Below are 20,034 nucleotides of genomic sequence, written 5' to 3' on the forward strand. Positions count from 1 at the left end.
GAAGTATACGGTCCGCAGAAAACGGAACAGACACAGAAAGAATATACGTTCATGTGCATGAGGCCTAAGACTGAAGGGGACGCAGTATTCTCTGCACAGCAGCGCTCCCGGCCCCCCTGGCTGAGCCGAGAACTTCAGCCGCCCCTGGGGCCACACTGCAGGAAGTTTTTCGCACTCCCTCTCAGTAAGGCCTCTTGCACGCGACCGTGTATCCCCCGTGGCCGTATTGCGACCCAGATACGGCAGGTCCGCAATACACGAGACACCAGCCATGTGCATTCCGCATCACGGATGCAGACCCATTCACTTCAATGGGTCCGGAGATACGGAACGGACGCTCTACGGAGTGATTCTGTGGTGTTCCATTCCGTGCTTCCGTTCCGCAAAAACATAGAACTTGTCCTATCTTTTTGCGGAACGTACGGATCGTGGACCCCATTCAAGTGAACGGGGTCGCGATCCGCTTGCGGCTGGCCCACGTTCGTGTGTGAGGCCTAAATCCCATTGAATAACGCTACGATTATCTTCCCCGCAGCTCGAAGTGGCTGATACCAGAGAACAATAAATCATGTTGATCATTTAGACCATGGTGCTCTATCGGCTTCTTTCCTGCGTAATTTCTGTGGATTATGTCACTGAAGTGTCACTCTCCCCCCTCGTTCTTATGAAGACCAGTTACTGTTAGCGGCAGAATTTTCCTGCTCACCCCGGGAACACTGACTCATCGCCGCCCTATTTCCTGAGTTCCCGTTAGGAAATTTTGCTGCCCACGTGTATTGCAAAACTTAGAAATAATCTTAAAGAGGAGCTGTCACCTCCCCTGACGTCTGTTTTAGTAACTACTTGCATCCCCCAATTCCGGAGCACATTCTTATGACTCTATGTTGTGCCGTTCCTTTATTATTCCTACTAGAAGTTATGAATAAATTACCAGCAGTTTGCAACAGAGGTCTAGCTGGGTGTTACCAGTTGGGGGGGTATCCCTGCAAAGTCTGACATTGGCAGCACTGATTGGATAGTTTAAGACACCCCCCCTAAACTGGTAACACCCAGCTGGACCTTCAATGCAGACTGCTAGCAATTCATTCATCATTTCTAGTAGGGATAATAGAAGAATGGCTTATTGTAGAGTCATAAGAATAGATGCTCCAGAATTGTTATTACATTGGGAATGCAAGCGGTTACTAAAACAGACATCAGGAGAGGAGACGGCTGTTAGAAAGAAATGGCTGATTTCTCTGTGAAACAGCGCTATTCTTGCCCTGGGGTTGTCTTTGGTATTGCAGCTGTGCCCCATTCAGTTATATCAGGCATGCTCAACCAGCTGTTGTAAAACTACAACTCCCACAATGCCCTGCTGTAGGCTGATAGCTGTAGGCTGTTCGGGCATGCTGGGAGTTGTAGTTTTGCAACAGCTGGAGGGCCGCAGGTTGAGCATGCCTGAGTTATACGATTGGAAGTCTGGCTACATTAAAAATAAAAATAGTTCCAAAACAATTCTTTATTTCTTTCAACGGAATTTGGCCTTTAGTTACTTCTGTCATTGAACGCCTGTGTGCTGACCCTCAACTATTCCCAGACATATAGCAGATCACGTTCAGGAGATAACACCTCAATGAGGCACGCCAGGAGCAATAACTCATAGAAGGCCGACTGTATTCCGGTTATAACAAGTTATCCCCTATCCTGTGGATTGGAGGGGGTCCTACCACTGATCATACCCTGTGGAGCCCCCCTGAAATGGACTGGGTGGTTCGATGGAAATGTGCGCCACCGCTGTGGATAGGGAATAAGGCTACTTTCACACTAGCGTTGTTTAAATCCGGCGTTCAATTCCGACACCGGAACTGCCCGCCGGATCCGGAAAAACGTGTGAAAACGGATTACATTTGAATCCTGATCAGGATTTTGATCACAATGAAAAAATGCATTGGAAAAAACGGATCCGCCATTTATGGACTTTAACTTTTTTTTAAAATTTTTCAGGTTTAACATGCAAAAGCCGGATCCGGTTTGACTGAACACACGGCGCTAATGCAAGTCAATGGGAAAAAGGCCTGATCCGGTGTTCAGTCAAAGTGTTCCGGATTTTTGGCCGGAGGTAAAAATACAACATGCTACGGTTTTCTGAAAAGCCTGATCAGTCAAAAAGACTGAACTGAAGACGTCCTGATGCATCCTGAGCGGATTGCTCTCCATTCAGAATGCATGGGGATAAAACTGATCAGTTCTGGGCGTGGTTTGCCGGCCGAGAGAAATGGCTGCCTGAGCTCTGAGCTCCCGAGCCCTAACCATCGACTACATAGCTACAACGGACTGGCACTTGTTTTTGATCGCTGACCCTACAGCAATAGCCTCCCTCCTGGCTCCCATGATGACGAGAGGCAAGAAATCGATAAAGAATCAAGGGAAGCTGGACTTCTTTGTTGAAAAACTAAGGGACCAAGATGGCGCGGGCTCGCCGGCCTCAACGCGATCGTCAGGCTCTGCGGACCCTGCTTCACCGGCGGTCACTCCACCACAGCAAAGGAGTCCGACTGCCTCTAAACCCTCTCCGAGGCACCTACCTCCTATGACCGAGTCCTCCCTGACTCCACCGGAGATGGGCTCCTCTGCCCGGCACAGCGTCTCCAGTCCCAAAGAGAGGGACGGCTCACCTTGCCAGAGCCCACCGAAGCAGAAGCCGCGGCTCCATGGGGAATCGATACCGACAGCGGGGGTGAGTGAACGGGATGCCCCGTCCCTATTAGACTACCCTACGACTGATGATGTAGCCACCGGCAGCATGATAAAAGACATGTTAGTTGTCTTTAGCCGCTCCATGCATTGCGAACTTGCGGCCCTGCTGACGCCCCTGCAGGCCTCCATAGCAGAAGCTGATAAGCGTCTAACGCATGTGGAATCCAAGATGGGGGACTTCGCGGCATCACATAATCACCTAGTAGATGCACATGAGGAACTCTCCGCTGAAGTGGAGAGACTTAAAAATAAGGTGGTGGACCTGGAGGATAGGTCCCGCCGCAATAATATCAAATTGAGAGGTATCCCAGAAGACATACCACCAAAGGAGCTGGAGACCTACATATTAGGCCTAATGAAATTCCTGCTGCCGAACCTGGGAGACAAAGACCTTACATTAGACAGAGCTCACAGAGTGGCCCGACCGAAACACCTGCCAGACTCTGTTCCTAGAGATACCCTGGCTCGGGTCCACTTCTTCCAGGTTAAAGAGCTCCTCATGAACGCCGCGAGGAAGAAAGGATCTCTACCAGCCCCTTATGAAGGGGTTAAAATCTTTGCAGATTTATCTGCACCTACTCTTCAGCAAAGGAGAGCCCTGGCCCCCTTCACTGCCGCTCTACGGGACCATAACATACCTTACCGTTGGGGCTTTCCTACCAAGGTTTTGATTCAGCATCAAGGAACTCTGCATGCGGTACATTCTCTGGACCTGGGACGGAAAATCCTAGCGGACTGGAACATTACCATACCGGACCCTCCCGATCTCCAATCAAGAGGTCTTAAAACAATTCCAACGGACTGGCAGACCGCATCATCCAGGCGCAGGCCACATCGCTGAATGGTGCCCTTCCAACTCCAGATAAAGCTGTTTTTCAGTGTTTGGGCTCGGTGCGGCTGATCCGGTTGAAAAACCGCCCTCAAGCCCTCACCATAGTGCCTGATGAGTTTCAGGTGTTTGTTCAGAACTTTTGTTTTATCCTTTTTCATGTTTTCTTTCCCCATCCCATGTCCTTGTTATTTTAACTGTTTCTCTTTGCATCCTCCTCGAGTGCCAGTGATCGAAATACCGTCGGGTCCAGAGCTGAGATCTTGTATATTGAGACCAGTCTTACTTGTCCTACCTACATGTGAGTTCAAATGTGATAGTCTCTCGTTCCCTCCCTCACCATGGTTCTCAATATTGCTGCTCTGAATGTTAAAGGGTTAAATAGCCCTTTCAAGAGGTCTATGTTATGGAGGGAAATAAAAGAATTGAAATGTGACATTTTCTGTGCCACCGAAACCCACCTGCTAAAATCAGATGGCCACAGGATTCATCATCCTAAATTCTCGCATATTTTTCAGTCTCACTATGTTAGGAAACAGAGGGGCGTTATGGTGGCCATAAGTAATTCTGTGGCCTTCTCCTTGAAATCCTCGGTTCTGGACCCTAACGGTAGATTTATTGTCTTGGTATGCTCCATCAATAACGTGGAGTACACGTTAGTTTTTGTATATGCACCTAATAGACATCAAGTTTCCTTCCTCCGCCGCCTTGCTTCAAAGGTCCGGCGGTTGCGGTCTGGCCATGTGATCTGGGGAGGAGATTTTAACTCCATTTTAGACCCAGAGGTTGATTCCACGACCATCTCCAGAGACACCCCTAAAGGTATACAGTCCCTTTTTCTACAAGAGGATCTGTATGATGTCTGGAGACTCCAGCATGGATCTGAAAGGGACTACTCCTTTTTCTCAGCAGCTGGCCAATCATACTCTAGAATAGACATGTTTTTGACGGGAAGATCAGTGATCGCTAATGTGATCTCATCATCCATCCGCTCGATCACATGGTCAGACCACGCCCCGGTTACTATAACGCTTAAAGAATCCCACTTATCCAAACCCTACTCCCCCTGGCGGAATAATACCTATGTAATTAACCACCCTGTTTTCTCCAAAGAACTTGACTCTGCATTGACTGAGTTCTTCAACTTGAACGATGGCTCTGTTTCTAACCCTTCCACCTTGTGGTGCGCCCATAAGGCGTACATCAGAGGCGTTTTTATTAAGATTGGTAGTAGACTGCAGAGAGAACGTAGGGAGAAGATAGATAAGATATTGAAGGAGATTAAATCTGCAGAAGCACTAAACAAATCCTCTATCTCTCCTACTCACTCAGAAACTTTAAAATCACTCAGAACTCAGCTATCTGCCTGTCTCCTTTACAGGCACGAGTTACGCTTGAAAAGGACCCAGGCTACCTTCTATTCCCAGGATAATAAAGCTGGACGCCTATTGGCTAACCGGTTGAAACAGAGAGCTGCTAAGTCCAAGATCCCTTATCTCTTAGATCCCTCCTCAGGGAAGAAATTAATATCCCCAACGGAAATAGCGGACGCTTTTGGAGATTTTTACGCTTCCCTTTATAACTTGTCTCCCCATAGTCTGGTCACGCCCCCGCGGGCGGAACTCATAGAGGATTTCCTTGATAAATTGGGCCTTACAAAACTAACCTCTGCCCAGTTAGATGCCCTCAATGCCCCTCTGACTGTTGAAGAACTTCAAGCCATTGTTAGGAAACTGCCTTCACATAAAGCCCCAGGCCCAGATGGTTTATCTAACTCCTACTATAAGGTGTTCTTCAACCAACTCTCTAAATATATGCTACAATCCTTTCAATCAGCCAGAGATACAGGATCCTTCCCTAAAGAAATGCTTGAAGCGTTAATAGTGACCATTCCCAAACCCAATAAACCAACTGATGACCCAAAAAACTTTCGCCCCATATCCCTCCTAAACACAGATATTAAAATATTTGCCAGAATCCTGTCGTCTAGATTTGCCCCCATTATCCCTTTTCTAGTCCATTCTGATCAGGTCGGATTCGTCAAAGGCCGCCAAATTCAGGAGAACTCTAGGAGAGTCCTAAATATCCTTGCTCACTTACACAAAAAAAAGACTCCTGCTCTGTTTGTAACGCTGGACGCTGAAAAAGCGTTTGACCGCATTTGTTGGTCCTTCTCTTTTGCAGTGTTGGCCAAAATGGGCATAGCTGGCCCTATACTCACCTCGATCCGAGCCTTGTATAAAGACCCTTCAGCTAGGGTGTGGGTAAATGGGTCCCTCTCCAATCCATTTAGTATCTCCAATGGGACTAGGCAAGGGTGCCCCTTTTCCCCTCTCATGTTCATTTTGTCTATAGAACCCCTTGCCCAGGCCTTACGTTTGGAAAAGGGAGTGTCGGGCGTCAAGATCGCTGATCGCAATCATACACTGAGTCTATATGCAGATGATGTGATACTCACGCTTACCGACCCTGCCTCTTCCCTACCCGCAGCCTTAGATATGATCTCATATTTTGGTCAATTATCATATTATAAACTAAACACCACGAAATCCCAGGCCCTACCCCTTAACTTAGACCCCCGAACAGTGGCGTCCCTGAAAGAGAAGCACGACTTGGATTGGCAACCAACCCAAATTCAATATCTGGGCATCCATCTCACCTCCTCACCTCAGGGTTTGTATTCAGCCAACTACCCTCCTCTCTTAGCTAGTCTCAAGAAAGACCTTGAGCACTATGATAAATTTGAAATCTCCTGGCTAGGCAGGTTAGCTACCTTCCAAATGTTTGCCTTACCCAAATTTCTCTATCTATTTCGGGTCCTCCCTATAAAACTTCCTTTGTCCTATTTTTCCCAATGCAATAAGCTGCTAAATAACTTCCTCTGGCATGGCAGGAAACCTAGAATAGCATCTAAAATCCTTCAGATTAGGAAACAATTGGGCGGTATTAGCCTTCCCAATATACATGACTATTATTTAGCGACACAAATTGCCCAACTTGAGAGCTGGTGGAAATCAGATTTCTCTAAACAGTGGGTTCATATTGATTCCACGGAAGTCCCAAGAGGAGACCTGAAAGCTTTGTTGATAGCCTCCTTGAATGGCTCCTTCAAAAAACCCGACCTGAGCTTTCTTGCTTCCACTGCGGTAGACAGCTGGATCCGGTATCACATCCTCACATCCAAAGGGTCCCATCCTGTCTCCAGCCCTCTTCCACTAGGGGTATTAGATTACCTTGTCCCGGATTTAGGGGTGAGTGCCTGGTATAAATATGGCATAACTGAGACCCTGCAGCTGTTCCAGAATGCTGGACTTTCTTCCTTTGAAAGTCTTCACACTGCCTTCCAGGTTCCCAACGTAGAGTTTTACAAATTTCTCAGAATTAGACATTTTCTAGCAGATAACCCTTCTCTGTCAATGGCAAATATGCGGATCCTGGAACTATGGTCTCTACCTAATCCGAAACAAAAAATCCTTCGCCCTTTATATTCTCAGCTTAGTGGTAAAGACACTTTTACTATGAGTGCACCTCTCACTTCCTGGGAACGGGATTTGGAGACTAAGTTCACACCTATACAATGGCAAGCGGCTTTTAAATACGTCTCGAGCAATATCACTTGTGTGACCCAGTACGAATCTTTTGTGAAGACCTCCTTGAGATGGTACTTCACCCCTGAAAGGCTACATCTGATATATTCGTCTGTCTCTCCCCTGTGCTGGAGGAGCTGTGGTAGTAAGGGCACGTTATACCACATATTGTGGACCTGCCCAGTGATTCAGTCATTTTGGAAAGACGTTTTCTCTCTAATCTCCAGAATCACTGTCTCAAGGTATTCCCTGGACCCCCCCTCCCCCTCCTTAGCATTATTATTGATTGGTATCACAGAGGTGCCCATCGCATATAGAGGCTTAGCTTGTCATATCTTCCTATCTGCCAAATTAGCCATCACCTCTAGATGGAAATCTGTTCTCCCCCCTAAGATAGAGGAAGTAATCCAAAGGGTTAACAAAACTTGCCTTTATGAGCAAATAATGGCCTTTGCAACCTTGAATAGCAACTGTAACACGGTGAAATATGAGAAAACCTGGCGGGTATGGAAGGCATCATCATTCATGCCTCCCTCCTGATCACAATACCTGTGTGCATAGTAGCTCATACGTTCTGTTCCCCCCCCCCCCACTGGTACATCTGAGGAACTGTTGCTTGCTTGTTATGTACTACACACTTGATGGTTCTAACCGTCTGTGCTGTCTATTTGTGTTGATTCCCGTGCCTGGGAGTCTTGTTATAATCTATGCTTACATGTGAGCTATCTCACCTGCGTGTGAGGATCGATTATGCTTGTTCTTGAGGAAATTTCTCAATAAAAAACCTATTGATTATAAAACTGATCAGTTCTTTTCCGGATTTGAGCCCCTAGGACAGAACTCAGCGCCGGAAAAGAAAAACGCTAGTGTGAAAGTGCCCTAACTTGTTATAACCGGAATAGCCTTTTAAAGTTGAACATCCACAGCCAATGTATCAAAAAGAACAACCTGTATAGACCTAATACTATAGTGTTTGCTACAATTGTATCTAGTCCTCTGTGATCTTCAGATTGATACATTGTAGCTAAGAGGGCAGGAGAGATCTCTGTTGCTGCTCCGAGGATTGTTGAGATTGAATACAATTGTAGCAAACTCCTCTATGGTTCCAAAAAGCTAGACAATCGCCCCCATCCCCGATCATTGGTCCAACTTACTTCTGATCGACCGGTTCCAGCAGTTCCAGGGCGGGTTGGATTTCGCTCTCCGGATTCTCGCTTTCTACCGTTGTGCTAATGATGGCGACGTATTTCCCATCTGATGCCACACAGTGCGAGCAGGAGACCATGCACACGTAGATGTCTGCGTAGGGGAAAGACATGACAAATACAAGGAGTTACCACCCAGCTTTCCTAGATCCTTGAAATGCAAATCTGCCTAGTTATGCTTCAATATGAGCTATTAGCGGCAGATAGTAGGCGCTAAATGGGTATATTAATGAGGGCGCAGGGGCATTGTCTCAATCTTAGGGCTCATGCACACGGCAGCTTTTCCGTGCATTGGGGGCCGCAATGCACAGGCAATGTCCGTGCGGCGGACGGGACGGATCGAGACCTATTCAACTTGAATAGGTCCGTGATCCGACCGCACCGCATCTCCGGGTTTGTAAATGGGTCCGCATCCTTAATGCGGGGTGCACACGGCCGGTGTCCTGTGTATTGCGGAACCGCCGTATGCAGGGCCGCAATATGGCCACGGCCGCGCAACGGCCCTTATAGGTAAATCCAGCTTAAAGGGTATGTTCACAGTGTCAAAATCCGCCACGTATCTCATGGCAAAAATCTCTGCTGTGGTTTTTCATTTTTGAATGCTGCAATCCCGCTCTGAGTTTAGCTCCACCAAATGGAGCTAAACCACCAAGACGAATCCCGCCGCGGTCTCACGAGGTGTTTGTGCAGTCTGGAAAACCGCAAAAATCCTTGGTCACATGAACTGCGATGCAGCTTCCCATTAAAAATAATTGGAGACATCTTGGGAAGCATGCACTACTTTTTTGCGGTGCGGACCGTTGCATGCCGATCGTGGACCCCATTCAAGTGAATGGGTCTGCATATGGCGGGAACATGGTCAGTGCCCATGCATTGAGGACCGAAATTTGCAGCCCGCAGAACACGCATAGGCCAACAACAGCCGTGTGCATGAGGCCTAACCCTAAAAATCCACTGCTATGTGTATACAGCTTCTATGCAGACCCAGGGGCCTCCATGGTCACAGATCATCATTGAACCCCGTGTGCGTTCAGATCCCGCAGCCGCTTCTCACCCGATTTTCTGTTGACTTGCATCTGGGGAATAATGATTTGGCAAGACGTGCATTCATTGGTGTTCCTGATTGGATGGCTGAGGATGCAGATGACTCTTATCACCTGCCCAACTTTCTTCACTTGGTCGGGAACGTAACTGGGGTCACAGATTAACTGTTTACAGTGTGCGATCTGGAACATAAGAGACAAGGGGGTTCATACGGGGTTAAATTTAAATCATTTTGTCATCATGGGGGAGCAGATATATTTCTAGGCTGACTACCAGGCTCAGCGTCCTACCCTGAAATGATTGATCATAGAGAGAGGAAACTTAAAGGGGTTGTCCAGAATTAGAGGACATGGACGTTTTCGGAAACAGCGCCTGTTCACAAGCTGTGCGCGGTATTGCAGTTCAGCTCTATTCACTTCAATGCAGCTGAGAAAATTCCGCCATAAAAATCTGCAGGTGCGGATTTTTACAAAGTTGTGAGCTTTTACGCACAGAATAGGATGAGGATTTCTGTACAGATTACAGCCCCCACTGAAATGAATGGAGACTTCATAAAAAAATGGAACAAATCATTATCTAGGCCTCTTTCACACGAACGTGTGCGCTCCGTGGCCGTATTGCGGATTCGCAATACACGGGCACCGTTCCGTGTCCATTCCGCATCATGGATGCGGACCCATTGACTTCAATGGGTCCGCAAATCCGGAGATGCAGAATGCTACGGAGTGCTTCCATGGGGTTTCGTCCCATAATTCCGTTCCGCAAAAGGATAGAACATGTCCTAACTTTTTGCGGAACGGCCGGATTAAAGTGAATGGGTCCACGATCCGCTGCGGCTGCCCCGCGGTGGGTGGGGCCGCAGCACGGCCATGGGGCGCACACGTTCATGTGCAAGAGGCCTAACTCTGCAGAATGTTGATTCCACAGAAAAACACAGTGCAGGGACTTCATATAGTTTTACTTGTGTTTTAATACTGCAAAAAAAATAAAAACCTTGAAAAAACGTATTTTTTACCTTTCATCGCCATATTCAGCGTTTTTTTTTTTACGCATCAGTTTTGCGTTGCGTGAAAAACGTAGCATGTTTCTATATTCTGCGGGTTTTTTTTACGCAGCCCTGGCTCCATAGAAGTGAATGGGGCTTCAGTGAAAAGCGCATTGTATCCGGAAGCAAGTGCGGATGCCATGCGTTTTTCACTGATGGTTGCTAAGAGATGTTATTTGTAAACCTTCAGTTTTTTATCACGCGCGTGAAAAATGCATTACACCCGCGCGGAAAAAACTGAACAACTGAACGCAATCGCAGACAAAACTGACTGAACTTGCTTGCAAAATGGAGTGAGTTTCACTGAACAAAACAAAAAACGGAACGGACATGGAAAGAAAATACGTTTGTGTGAATGAGGCCTCCCCACACCCATGCACCCTGGGCTCAGCTGAGCGTGCAAGTCCCCTCATCAGAGAGCAAGAAATGGGCCAGACTCCTCTCCAGTGAGAATAAAAGGATCGGGCCCATTAAAATCCAGCATGCCAGGCCCTCCTTTCCATTTGCCACCTGGGCAGAGTCAAGACAGACCCATATACATTAGATGTTCGTCTTGTCCCGGTCAAATCATCAGGTTCACCTGACGTTCCTCTCATGGGTATGACCACCTTTATTCAGGGAAGAAGACTCCGCGGTCACTGCAGCGATCCCTCCACATCACATGCTCCACGGCATTCCAGCTGTTCTGAAACTACAACTCCCAGAATCCCCTTTTTTTTACTTCTTTGGGAGTTACAAGAGCAGCTGAGCAAGTGTGCACGCTGGGAGTTGTAGTTTCACAGCAGCTGGAGTGCCGAAGGTTGCTGAACCCTGATCCACAGCATAAGCACCTCACCGAACAGCTCCTCATATCTCAGCTTCCTGTACCTGTTTGGGCAGGTGGAAAAATGGCATTCTGCGCAGACACACCTTAAGGGCACGACCACACAGCGCTGTCATGTTGCAGCTGGGTAGCGCTGCCGTTCAAGCCGCAGCAAGCCCTAATTAAACTAATGAGGACTGCGCTGTTTATTTTACCTTCATTCAATCACACGACCGTATCCATTTTGCGGTCAGCAAATCGCTCATCTGCAAAAAACGGATGCAGTCTGGGTGCAGCCCTCACTTTTCGGGGGCCACATTGTAAAAATGCCTATTTGTGTCCACAAAACAGACAACAACAGCACGTATTCTATCATTTGCGGCCCAGCCACACACATGCAGACAGCACACCGATGACTTCCCTGCGTTGTTCGCATTGTTTGCAGCCCCTTGTGAATGGATCGGACACGGACCGAAAATACGGTCGTGTGATTGTAGCCTTAGGCCCCATGCACACTGCCGTGTTTCACAGCCGTGTGCGGGCCGTGGAACCGCGGCCTGGATCCCTCCTGAGAGCAGGAGCGCACGGCGTCACTGGTTGCTATGACGCGTGCGCTCCCTGCTGCCGCCGCAATACAGTAATACACTGGTATGATCTATACCAGTGTATTACTGTACTGTGCCGGCAGCAGGGAGCGCACGCGTCATAGCAACCAGTGACGCCGTGCGCTCCTGCTCTCAGGAGGGATCCAGGCCGCGGTTCCACGGCCCGCACACGGCTGTGAAACACGGCAGTGTGCATGGGGCCTTAATGGCTGTGTGGTATTGTTTGAAGGGGTTGTGTCACCTCAGACAATGGGGGCTGAACTGAACTCCTCCTGAGCTCGCGCTACCTGAAGCTTGCTGCACCAAGTGGCTTGTGAATAAGTGGAGTTTAAGACAAGGAGCAAGAAACTAAGGTTGGATAGATTTTCCTTGTGTGTTGTTGGCTTGATTCTAGCTCGTCCTCCAACTGCAGCAGACGGGGTCTAATTCTAAGTCCTATTTACTGTTTTCCTTCTTTACTGTTCATCCCCATCTAAACATGTGCTCCATGGACAATGCTACTAAGTGTGTGTCCTGTGCAGTGTATGCGAGCCTTGAAGAGCCATTCGAGGGTAAATACATTTGCACTAGATGCAATCAGGTTGCATATTTGGAAGCCCAGATCTTGGATCTAAATAAGCAGCTTGAAATACTTAGGCTGAGTTCACACGAGCGTGACAGATTTGGTCCGGATGCGTTCAGTTAAACTCGCACCATTTTGCAAGCAAGTTCAGTCAGTTTTGGCTGCAATTGCGTTTAGTTGTTCAGTTTTTTCCGCGCGGGTGCAATGCGTTTTGATGCGTTTTTCACGCGCGTGATAAAAAACTGAAGGTTTACAAACAACATCTCCTAGCAACCATCAGTGAAAAACGCATTGCATCCGCACTTGCTTGCAGATGCAATGCGTTATTAACGCAGCCCCATTCACTTCTATGGAGCCAGGGCTGCGTGAAAAACGCAGAATATAGAACAGGCTGCGATTTTAAAGCATTGCAGAAGTGATGCATGAAAAAAAATGCTCATGTGCACAGCCCCATTGAAATGAATGGGTCAGGATTCAGTGCAGGTGCAATGCGTTCACCTACTGCATTGCACCCGCGCGGAAATCTCGCCCGTGTGAACTCAGCCTTAGGGGCATTGCAGACCTGGAGAGAGGCTTAGACCTCACTGTGCAGGCGCTGACTGGGGTCAGTGAAATGGAGGTGGGAGGAGGAGAGCAAGATCAGGACTATCAGGTCAGCAGTTGGGTTAATGTAGGAAGAAGGGGTAGAGTGAAAAGTGCCAGGGAGGCTAGTCCTGAGCTGGCACGCCCTAGTAAATATGCCTGTTTGGCTGATATTAGGGATGAAAGTCCAGGGTCAGCAACACTGCAGCAGGGCGTTTCTCCGAGCACCCAGGAGGATGCCCCCTGCAGGAAGGATGGGAAAAGGAGTGCAGCAAAGGTCAGACAGATGCTGGTGGTAGGGGACTCTTTTATTAGGAGGACAGACAGGGTCATCTGTCGCCGAGACCGTGAATGCCCAACAACCGTGTGTTGTCTTCCGGGTGTTCGGGTTCGGCATATTGTGGATTGGATTGACAGATTGCTGGGTGGGGCTGGGGAAGACCCGGCGTTCATGGTACACATTGGCACCAATGACATAGTCAGGGGGAGATGGAAGGTCCTTAAAAACGATTTTAGGGAACTAGGAGAGAAGCTCAAGTCCAGGACCTCCAAGGTATTGTTTTCAGAAATACCACCAGTGCCACGAGCGTCACCAGAGAGACAACGGGAGCTTAAGGAGTTAAATAAGTGGCTCAGAAGCTGGTGCAGGAAGGAAGGGTTTGGGTTCATGGAGAACTGGGCCGACCTCTCTGTCGGTTACAGGCTCTACAGTAGGGACGGCTGCACCTCTAGGGTCCATTCACACGTCCGTAATTTGGGTCCACATTCATTCTGCAATTTGCGGACCCATTCACTTTCAATGGGGTTGGAACGAATGCATTTTCAGGATCCGCATCCATTTTTTGGGGATCCGCAATTCTGTTCCTGAAAAAAATAGAACATGTCCTATTCTTGTCCGCAATTGCGGACCAGAAAAGGCATTTTCTATTATAGTGTCTGTGATGTGCGGTCCGCAAATTGCGGATCACACATTGCAGGTGTCTGTGTTTACGGACATGTGAATGGACCCTAATGGGGAGGGTGCAACCCGGGTGTGGCGTGGCTGCGTCACATTGGCAACACGACCGCACTGTGAGGTCATACCCTAAGATGTCCATGCACATTAGATGAAAGTCTGTCACCCCTGTCAATTTTAGTGTGATCAAGCATCTCATGTATAGCGGCCTTCCAAATCTCGCCCAATGGCAGATGTCATCAGAAAAAAGAATCGGGCAGCTGGATTTTAATATGCCCGATCCTTTGTTTCTGTGGGAGATAGGCAGCTGCCAGCGGAGTCTGGCAGCGTCTTATTGCTCTTTCCCCATTGAAGAAAACATGCACACTTGGCTGATCTGAGTATACATGTATAGGGGGACAGGCTCAGTTAGGCCTCTTTCACATGGGCGTCATGTTTTTTGCCCGGATAAGATGCGGGTGCGTTGCGGGAAAATGCGCAATTTTTCAGCGAGAGTGCAAAACATTGTCATGCGTTTTGCACGCGTGTGAGAAAAATCGGCATGTTTGGTACCCAAACCCGAACCCGGACTTCTTCACAGAAGTTCGGGTTTGGGTTAGGTGTTGTGTAGATTGTATTATTTTCCCTTATAACATGCTTATAAGGAAAAATAATAGCATTCTTCATACAGAAAGCATAGTACAATAGGGCTGGAGGGGTTAAAAAAATTAATATTTAACTCACCTTAATCCACTTGATCGCGCAGCCGGCTTCTCTTCTGTCTTCTTCTTTGATGAGCACAGGAATAGGACCTTTGATGACGTCACTGCGCTCATCACATGGTCCAATCACATGGTTCATCACCATGGTGAGGGACCATGTGATTGGATCATGTGATGTGACGTCACCACAGGTCCTTAGCCGGCAGCTCAACATTATAGAAGACAGAGATCCGCAACTATGCGATCAAGTGGACTCGGTGAGTAAATGTATTTTTTATTTTTAACCCCTCCAGCCCTATTGTACTATGCATTCTGTATTCAGAATGCTATTATTTTCCCTTATAACCATGTTATAAGGGAAAATAATACAGATCGGGTCCCCATCCCGATCGTCACCTAGCAACTATGCGTGAAAAATCGCACCGCATCAGCACTTGCTTGCGGATGCTTGCGATTTTCACGCGGCCCCATTCACTTCTATGGGGCCTGCGTTGCGTGAAAAACGCAGAATATAGAGCATGCTGCGATTTTCACGCAACGCACAAGTGATGTGTGGAAAATAACCGCTCATGTGCACAGCCCCATAGAAATGAATGGATCAGGATTCAGTGCGGGTGCAATGCGTTCACCTCACGCATCGCATCCGCGCGGAATACTCGTCCGTGTGAAAGGGGCCTTAGGTTTTGGGTCTGCAAGCCTGAAAGAGAAGACACATGACTCATGGTCTCACTGCTCACCTTGCCCTCGGACTTCACTCCGACTACTTTCCCCTTCTCCATCAATATCTCGTCCACGGGTTTTTTGAGCATATAGATCCCACCATACAGAGAGCTCAGCCTGGGGGGGCAGAGGGGAGACACCTGAGAGTTCTGCAATTAGTTAGTTAGACTTAGCAGTCTGAGACTACAGCTCCCAGCATGCTCTGACAGCAAGCTAGCACACTGGAAGTTGTAGTTTCATTGGGGGTCATTTACAAAGACAGGCTTTTTACGCCCTCTGGTGGAGAAAGTGCCTAATTTATAACAATGCCAGAGTCGGCAGTCAGGGGCTGGACTCGTTTTTTTATCGCACTTTTACGCATTCTACGTTTCCAGAAGTAAATATAGTTAAAGTGGCGAGCATGGCACATGAATGCCCGTGCAACAAAATATTGTCACATGGTTGCAAAATAAGGTCTTGTGACTTTTTTAAGCTAAAAACTGGCATAGCGCCCGTCGTAAATGACCCCCATTAGTTTAATTAAGGAGGCAAGTTTCAAGAGCAGATGCCAGCACATCTATAAGCGGCATGACACTCAGCGAGGCCGGCTGTGATAATGGGTGGTGGAACCAAGCGTGCCTAATTATCACCGTGCTCCAGATAAATATTGGCGACTGCAGAACCAGGGTTCTGGGATGTAACATGGCCGTGACCTCACCTGGCAAAGCCCTGCGGCAACTCCCCGAGCCCATACAGAGGGTAGAGGTAAGGACTTTTGCTGTACTTCGCCAGGGACTCGCAGTACAGTTTGATTCGGTTGATGGTCTCCAGACATGGTTGGTCCAGGTAGCTGCAGAGAAGAAGCAGATTATCTTCATCCTAAATCCTTCCCCAAAAAATGGAAGATCTGCCGTTACCACTAGGGGGAGCCCATGTGTTTACTGCATACTGTTACATTACTGAGATCAATGCATAAATCAATGCAGTAACTCCCCCTAGTGGTACAAATTTCCACTTCCATTTTCCAGGATTTTAATACTGATGGTGTATCCTGAGGATAAGCCATCAATATCTAATCAGTGGGTACCCAGCACCCCGCAGCCCTGCTGATAAGCTCCATTCATTGGGTGCAGTGCTGCAGTAACCAGCTCCGTCCACTACACGATGGGTGGAGCTGTGTAGTTCTGGCGACGACGTCCAGCACCAGAACTATTGCAGAACTCCTTGGACTGTCACGCCCCCTCTAATCAGATATTGATGGCTTAGGCCTCTTGCACACGACCGTATGTAATTTGCAGTCCGCAAAAAACGGATCCTCCAAAAATACGGATGACATCCGTTTGCATTCCGTATTTTGCGGAACGGAAAAGCTGGCTCCTAATAGAACAGTCCTATCCTTGTCCGTAATGCGGACAATAATAGGACATATTCTATTTTATGGCGGAACAGAAATAGGAATCATGCACACGACCGTTGTTTGGGTCCGCATCCGAACCGCCGTTTCGGCGGCTCGGATGCGGACCCATTCACTTCAATGGGGCCGCAAAAGATGCGGACAGCACTCCGTGTGCTGTCCACATCCGTGGCTCCGTTCCGCGGCCCCGCTAAAAAAATATAACATGTCCTATTCTTGTCAGCGCTTTGCGGACATGAATCGGCATTTATATTGCCGGCGCCTGTTCCGTTCCGCAAATTGCGGAAGGCAACACGGGCGGCTTCCGTTTTTTGCAGATCCGCGATTTGCGGACCGCAAAAAACGGCACGGTCGTGTGCATGAGGCCATAAGAAAATGGAATGCACACGGAGTACCTTCCGTTTTTTTTTGCAGAACAGAAATACAGACATAAGGAAACGGAATGCACACGGAGTACCTTCCGTTTTTTTCGCAGACCCATTGAAATGAATGGTTCCGTATACGGTCAGCAAAAAAAACGGAAATGACTTGGAATTAAAATGTGCAGGAGGCCTTATCCTGAGGATAGTTCATCAGTGTTAAAATCCTGAACTACCCCTTTAATAACGCTATGGACCCATTAATGTCTTCTCAATGACCTCCAATCACTGTATGAATAGTCCTATATGCTAGTTAGGACTGATTAAGGAGCTGTAATGGTAGCCATATTGGTTGCCACCCAGCTCTCCCAGAAGCTGATATAACTCAAACGCTGGGATCCGATACAGATCACCATTTGTGATACACAGTACCATAGCGCTCGTCTGTTCTAAGATTGTAAAGCTGGAGCAACTTTTCATAAAATTCTGCTTTGTGTCATCCCTCTGTTATTCCTCCTGGAAATGTATGAATAAGCTGACATATGGGTGTTGCCATTGCCCATGTCAATAAGGACATCTCCCTACGCAGATTGGCATACCCCAGTCAGTGTCGGCAGTGTCATTCTTTGGAGATACACTCCCAATGACAAAAATAATGTTTTTTTAGTTTTTTTTTAAATCATACGTTTGCAAGAGGAGTAACAGAGGCATGTCACAATGTTCTAAGAAAAGCATTCCACTGGGAGTTCACCAGTACAAACACATGTGAGCGATGACTGACGCTGCTTCATACAAATCGCCCCCTTCTACTTACTCATCTGTCCTGTACAATGCCAGCGCATGCCCAGTGAATGCCATCACCTCCGGCCCAAGGTCGAACTTCCTGTAAACCTCACGCATGGTCATTCTCCTGGGATCTATGTCCTGATGATTTTTAACGTCGTGATCATTGAAATGTAAGACAAACAGTAAGAATTTGCGGAAACGTCTCTTTTCGAACATCCCCATTAAATCTGAAAACAAAGGCAATGAGAAATCATTACAAAATTGACTTTCTTAAAGGGGTCGTCTGCGTGTTTAACACCTTCAGGACCTTGTCATTTTCAGTTTTTACATTTTGTTTTTTTTACTCCATGTGTTCCCATAACTTTTTTTATTTCTCCGTTCACGTCCATATGAGGGCTTGTTGTTTGCATACGATGTATTAGAAACTGGGGGGAAAAAAATTCTAAACCAGGTGGAATTGGGGGAAAAAAATGCAATTCCACCACATTTTTATGGGTTTCGTTTTTACGTTTTTTCCTATGCAGTAAGACTGACTTGTGCCCTTCATTCTTCGGGTCAGGGCTCATGCATATGACCGTATCTATTTTGCGGTTCGCAAAATACGGATGATCTCTGTGTGCATTCCGTATTTTGCGGAATGAAACAGCTGGTCCCTAATAGAACAGTCCATATCCTATGATAGGACATGTTTTATTCTTTTGCGGAACGGACATACTGAAACGGATTGCACTCGGAGTAAGGACTCATGCACGCGACCGTATGTATTTTGCGGTCCTCAAAAAACAGATCCGCAAAAAATACGAATGACAGCCATTTGCATTCTATATTTTGCAGAACGGAACATCTGGCCCCTAACAGAACAGTCTTATCCTTGTCCGTAATGCACACAATAAGGGATCATGAACACAAACGTATTTTCTTTCCATGTCCGTTCCGTTTTTTTTTTCAGACCGTATGTGGAACCATTCATTTGAATGGGTCTGCAAAAAAAAATAGAAGTTACTTCTGTATGTCCGTATTTCCGTTCCACAAAAGAATAGAACATGTCCCATTATTGTCCACATTACGGATAAGGATAGGACTGTTCTATTAGGGGCCAGCTGTTCCGTTCCGCCAAATACGGAATGCACACGAACGTCATCCATGTTTTTTGCGGATCAGTTTTTTACGGAACGCAAAATAAGTGAGCATGAGCATGACATGTTTTATTTTTTTGTGGAACAGAAATACGGAAACGGAATAACTTCCATTTTTTTTTGCAGACCCATTGAAATGAATAGTTCTGCACATGGTCCGCCAAAAAAACGGAACAGACACGGAAAGAAAATATGTTTGTGTGCATGAGCCCTCAGTATGATTACAGCGATACTACATTTATAGAGTTTCTCTTGTGTTTTAATACTAAAACAATTTTTTTCCTTCCGTTGCTATATTCTGACCGCCAACTGTTTTAGGGCTCATGCACACAAACGCATTTTCTTTCCGCTTCTGTTCCGTTTTTTTGAGGACCGTATGCTGAACCATTCCCTTCAATGGGTCCGCAAAAACAACGGAAGGTACTCCGTGTGGATTCCGTTTCCGCATTTCCGTTTCCACAAAAAAAAAGTAGTGCATGTCCTATTATTGTCCACAAAAAATCCGGAACACACACGGAACACATCCGTATTTCATCTGTATTTCATCCGTATTTTGTGGATCCATACTGTAGAAATTCTATGCCCAGGCTATATTGCTCATGTGTATAGTGATTAATAAGTTACTGTTTCCATTTCCGATCCGCAAAAAAAACGGATCGCATACGGTAACCATACGGATATGTTTTGTGGAATAACGGAACGGAAGGGGACTTAAATCAGAAAAAAAAAACCTCACTTTATGGAACAACGGATTTGTGAAAAACGGACTGCAAAACAACAACGGTCATGTGCATGTAGCCTTATATTTAGCAATGGCGTTCAGTACATTTTTATAAAGAAAATTCTGTATATTCCAATGTAGTGCTGCCACCTGCAGGACTACATTTAAATATAAGGCCTCTTTCACACGGGCGTCGCATGTGAGTTCACATCACGCATTGCACCTGCGCGGAAATCTCGCGGCCTAACTGAGCAGGCTCAGAC

At 47.1% G+C, this 20,034-nt stretch overlaps 1 protein-coding gene across 1 annotated transcript in view; it reads right to left on the reverse strand.

The window, feature by feature from the left end:
• The window catches only part of LOC122926478 (rab GDP dissociation inhibitor alpha-like), a 30,438-nt gene that overhangs the window by 2,702 nt on the left and 7,702 nt on the right, over positions 1–20,034 (reverse strand). The window contains exons 4-8 of the mRNA XM_044277862.1: positions 17,943–18,141; positions 16,074–16,205; positions 15,394–15,493; positions 9,415–9,586; positions 8,310–8,454 (exon numbers count right to left, since the gene is read on the reverse strand). Of these exons, the coding sequence (XP_044133797.1) occupies positions 8,310–8,454; positions 9,415–9,586; positions 15,394–15,493; positions 16,074–16,205; positions 17,943–18,141 (748 nt within the window). The remainder of the gene's footprint in view (positions 1–8,309; positions 8,455–9,414; positions 9,587–15,393; positions 15,494–16,073; positions 16,206–17,942; positions 18,142–20,034) is intronic.

Source organism: Bufo gargarizans, chromosome 2, assembly GCF_014858855.1.
Source record: "Bufo gargarizans isolate SCDJY-AF-19 chromosome 2, ASM1485885v1, whole genome shotgun sequence".
Lineage (NCBI taxonomy): Eukaryota > Metazoa > Chordata > Amphibia > Anura > Bufonidae > Bufo > Bufo gargarizans.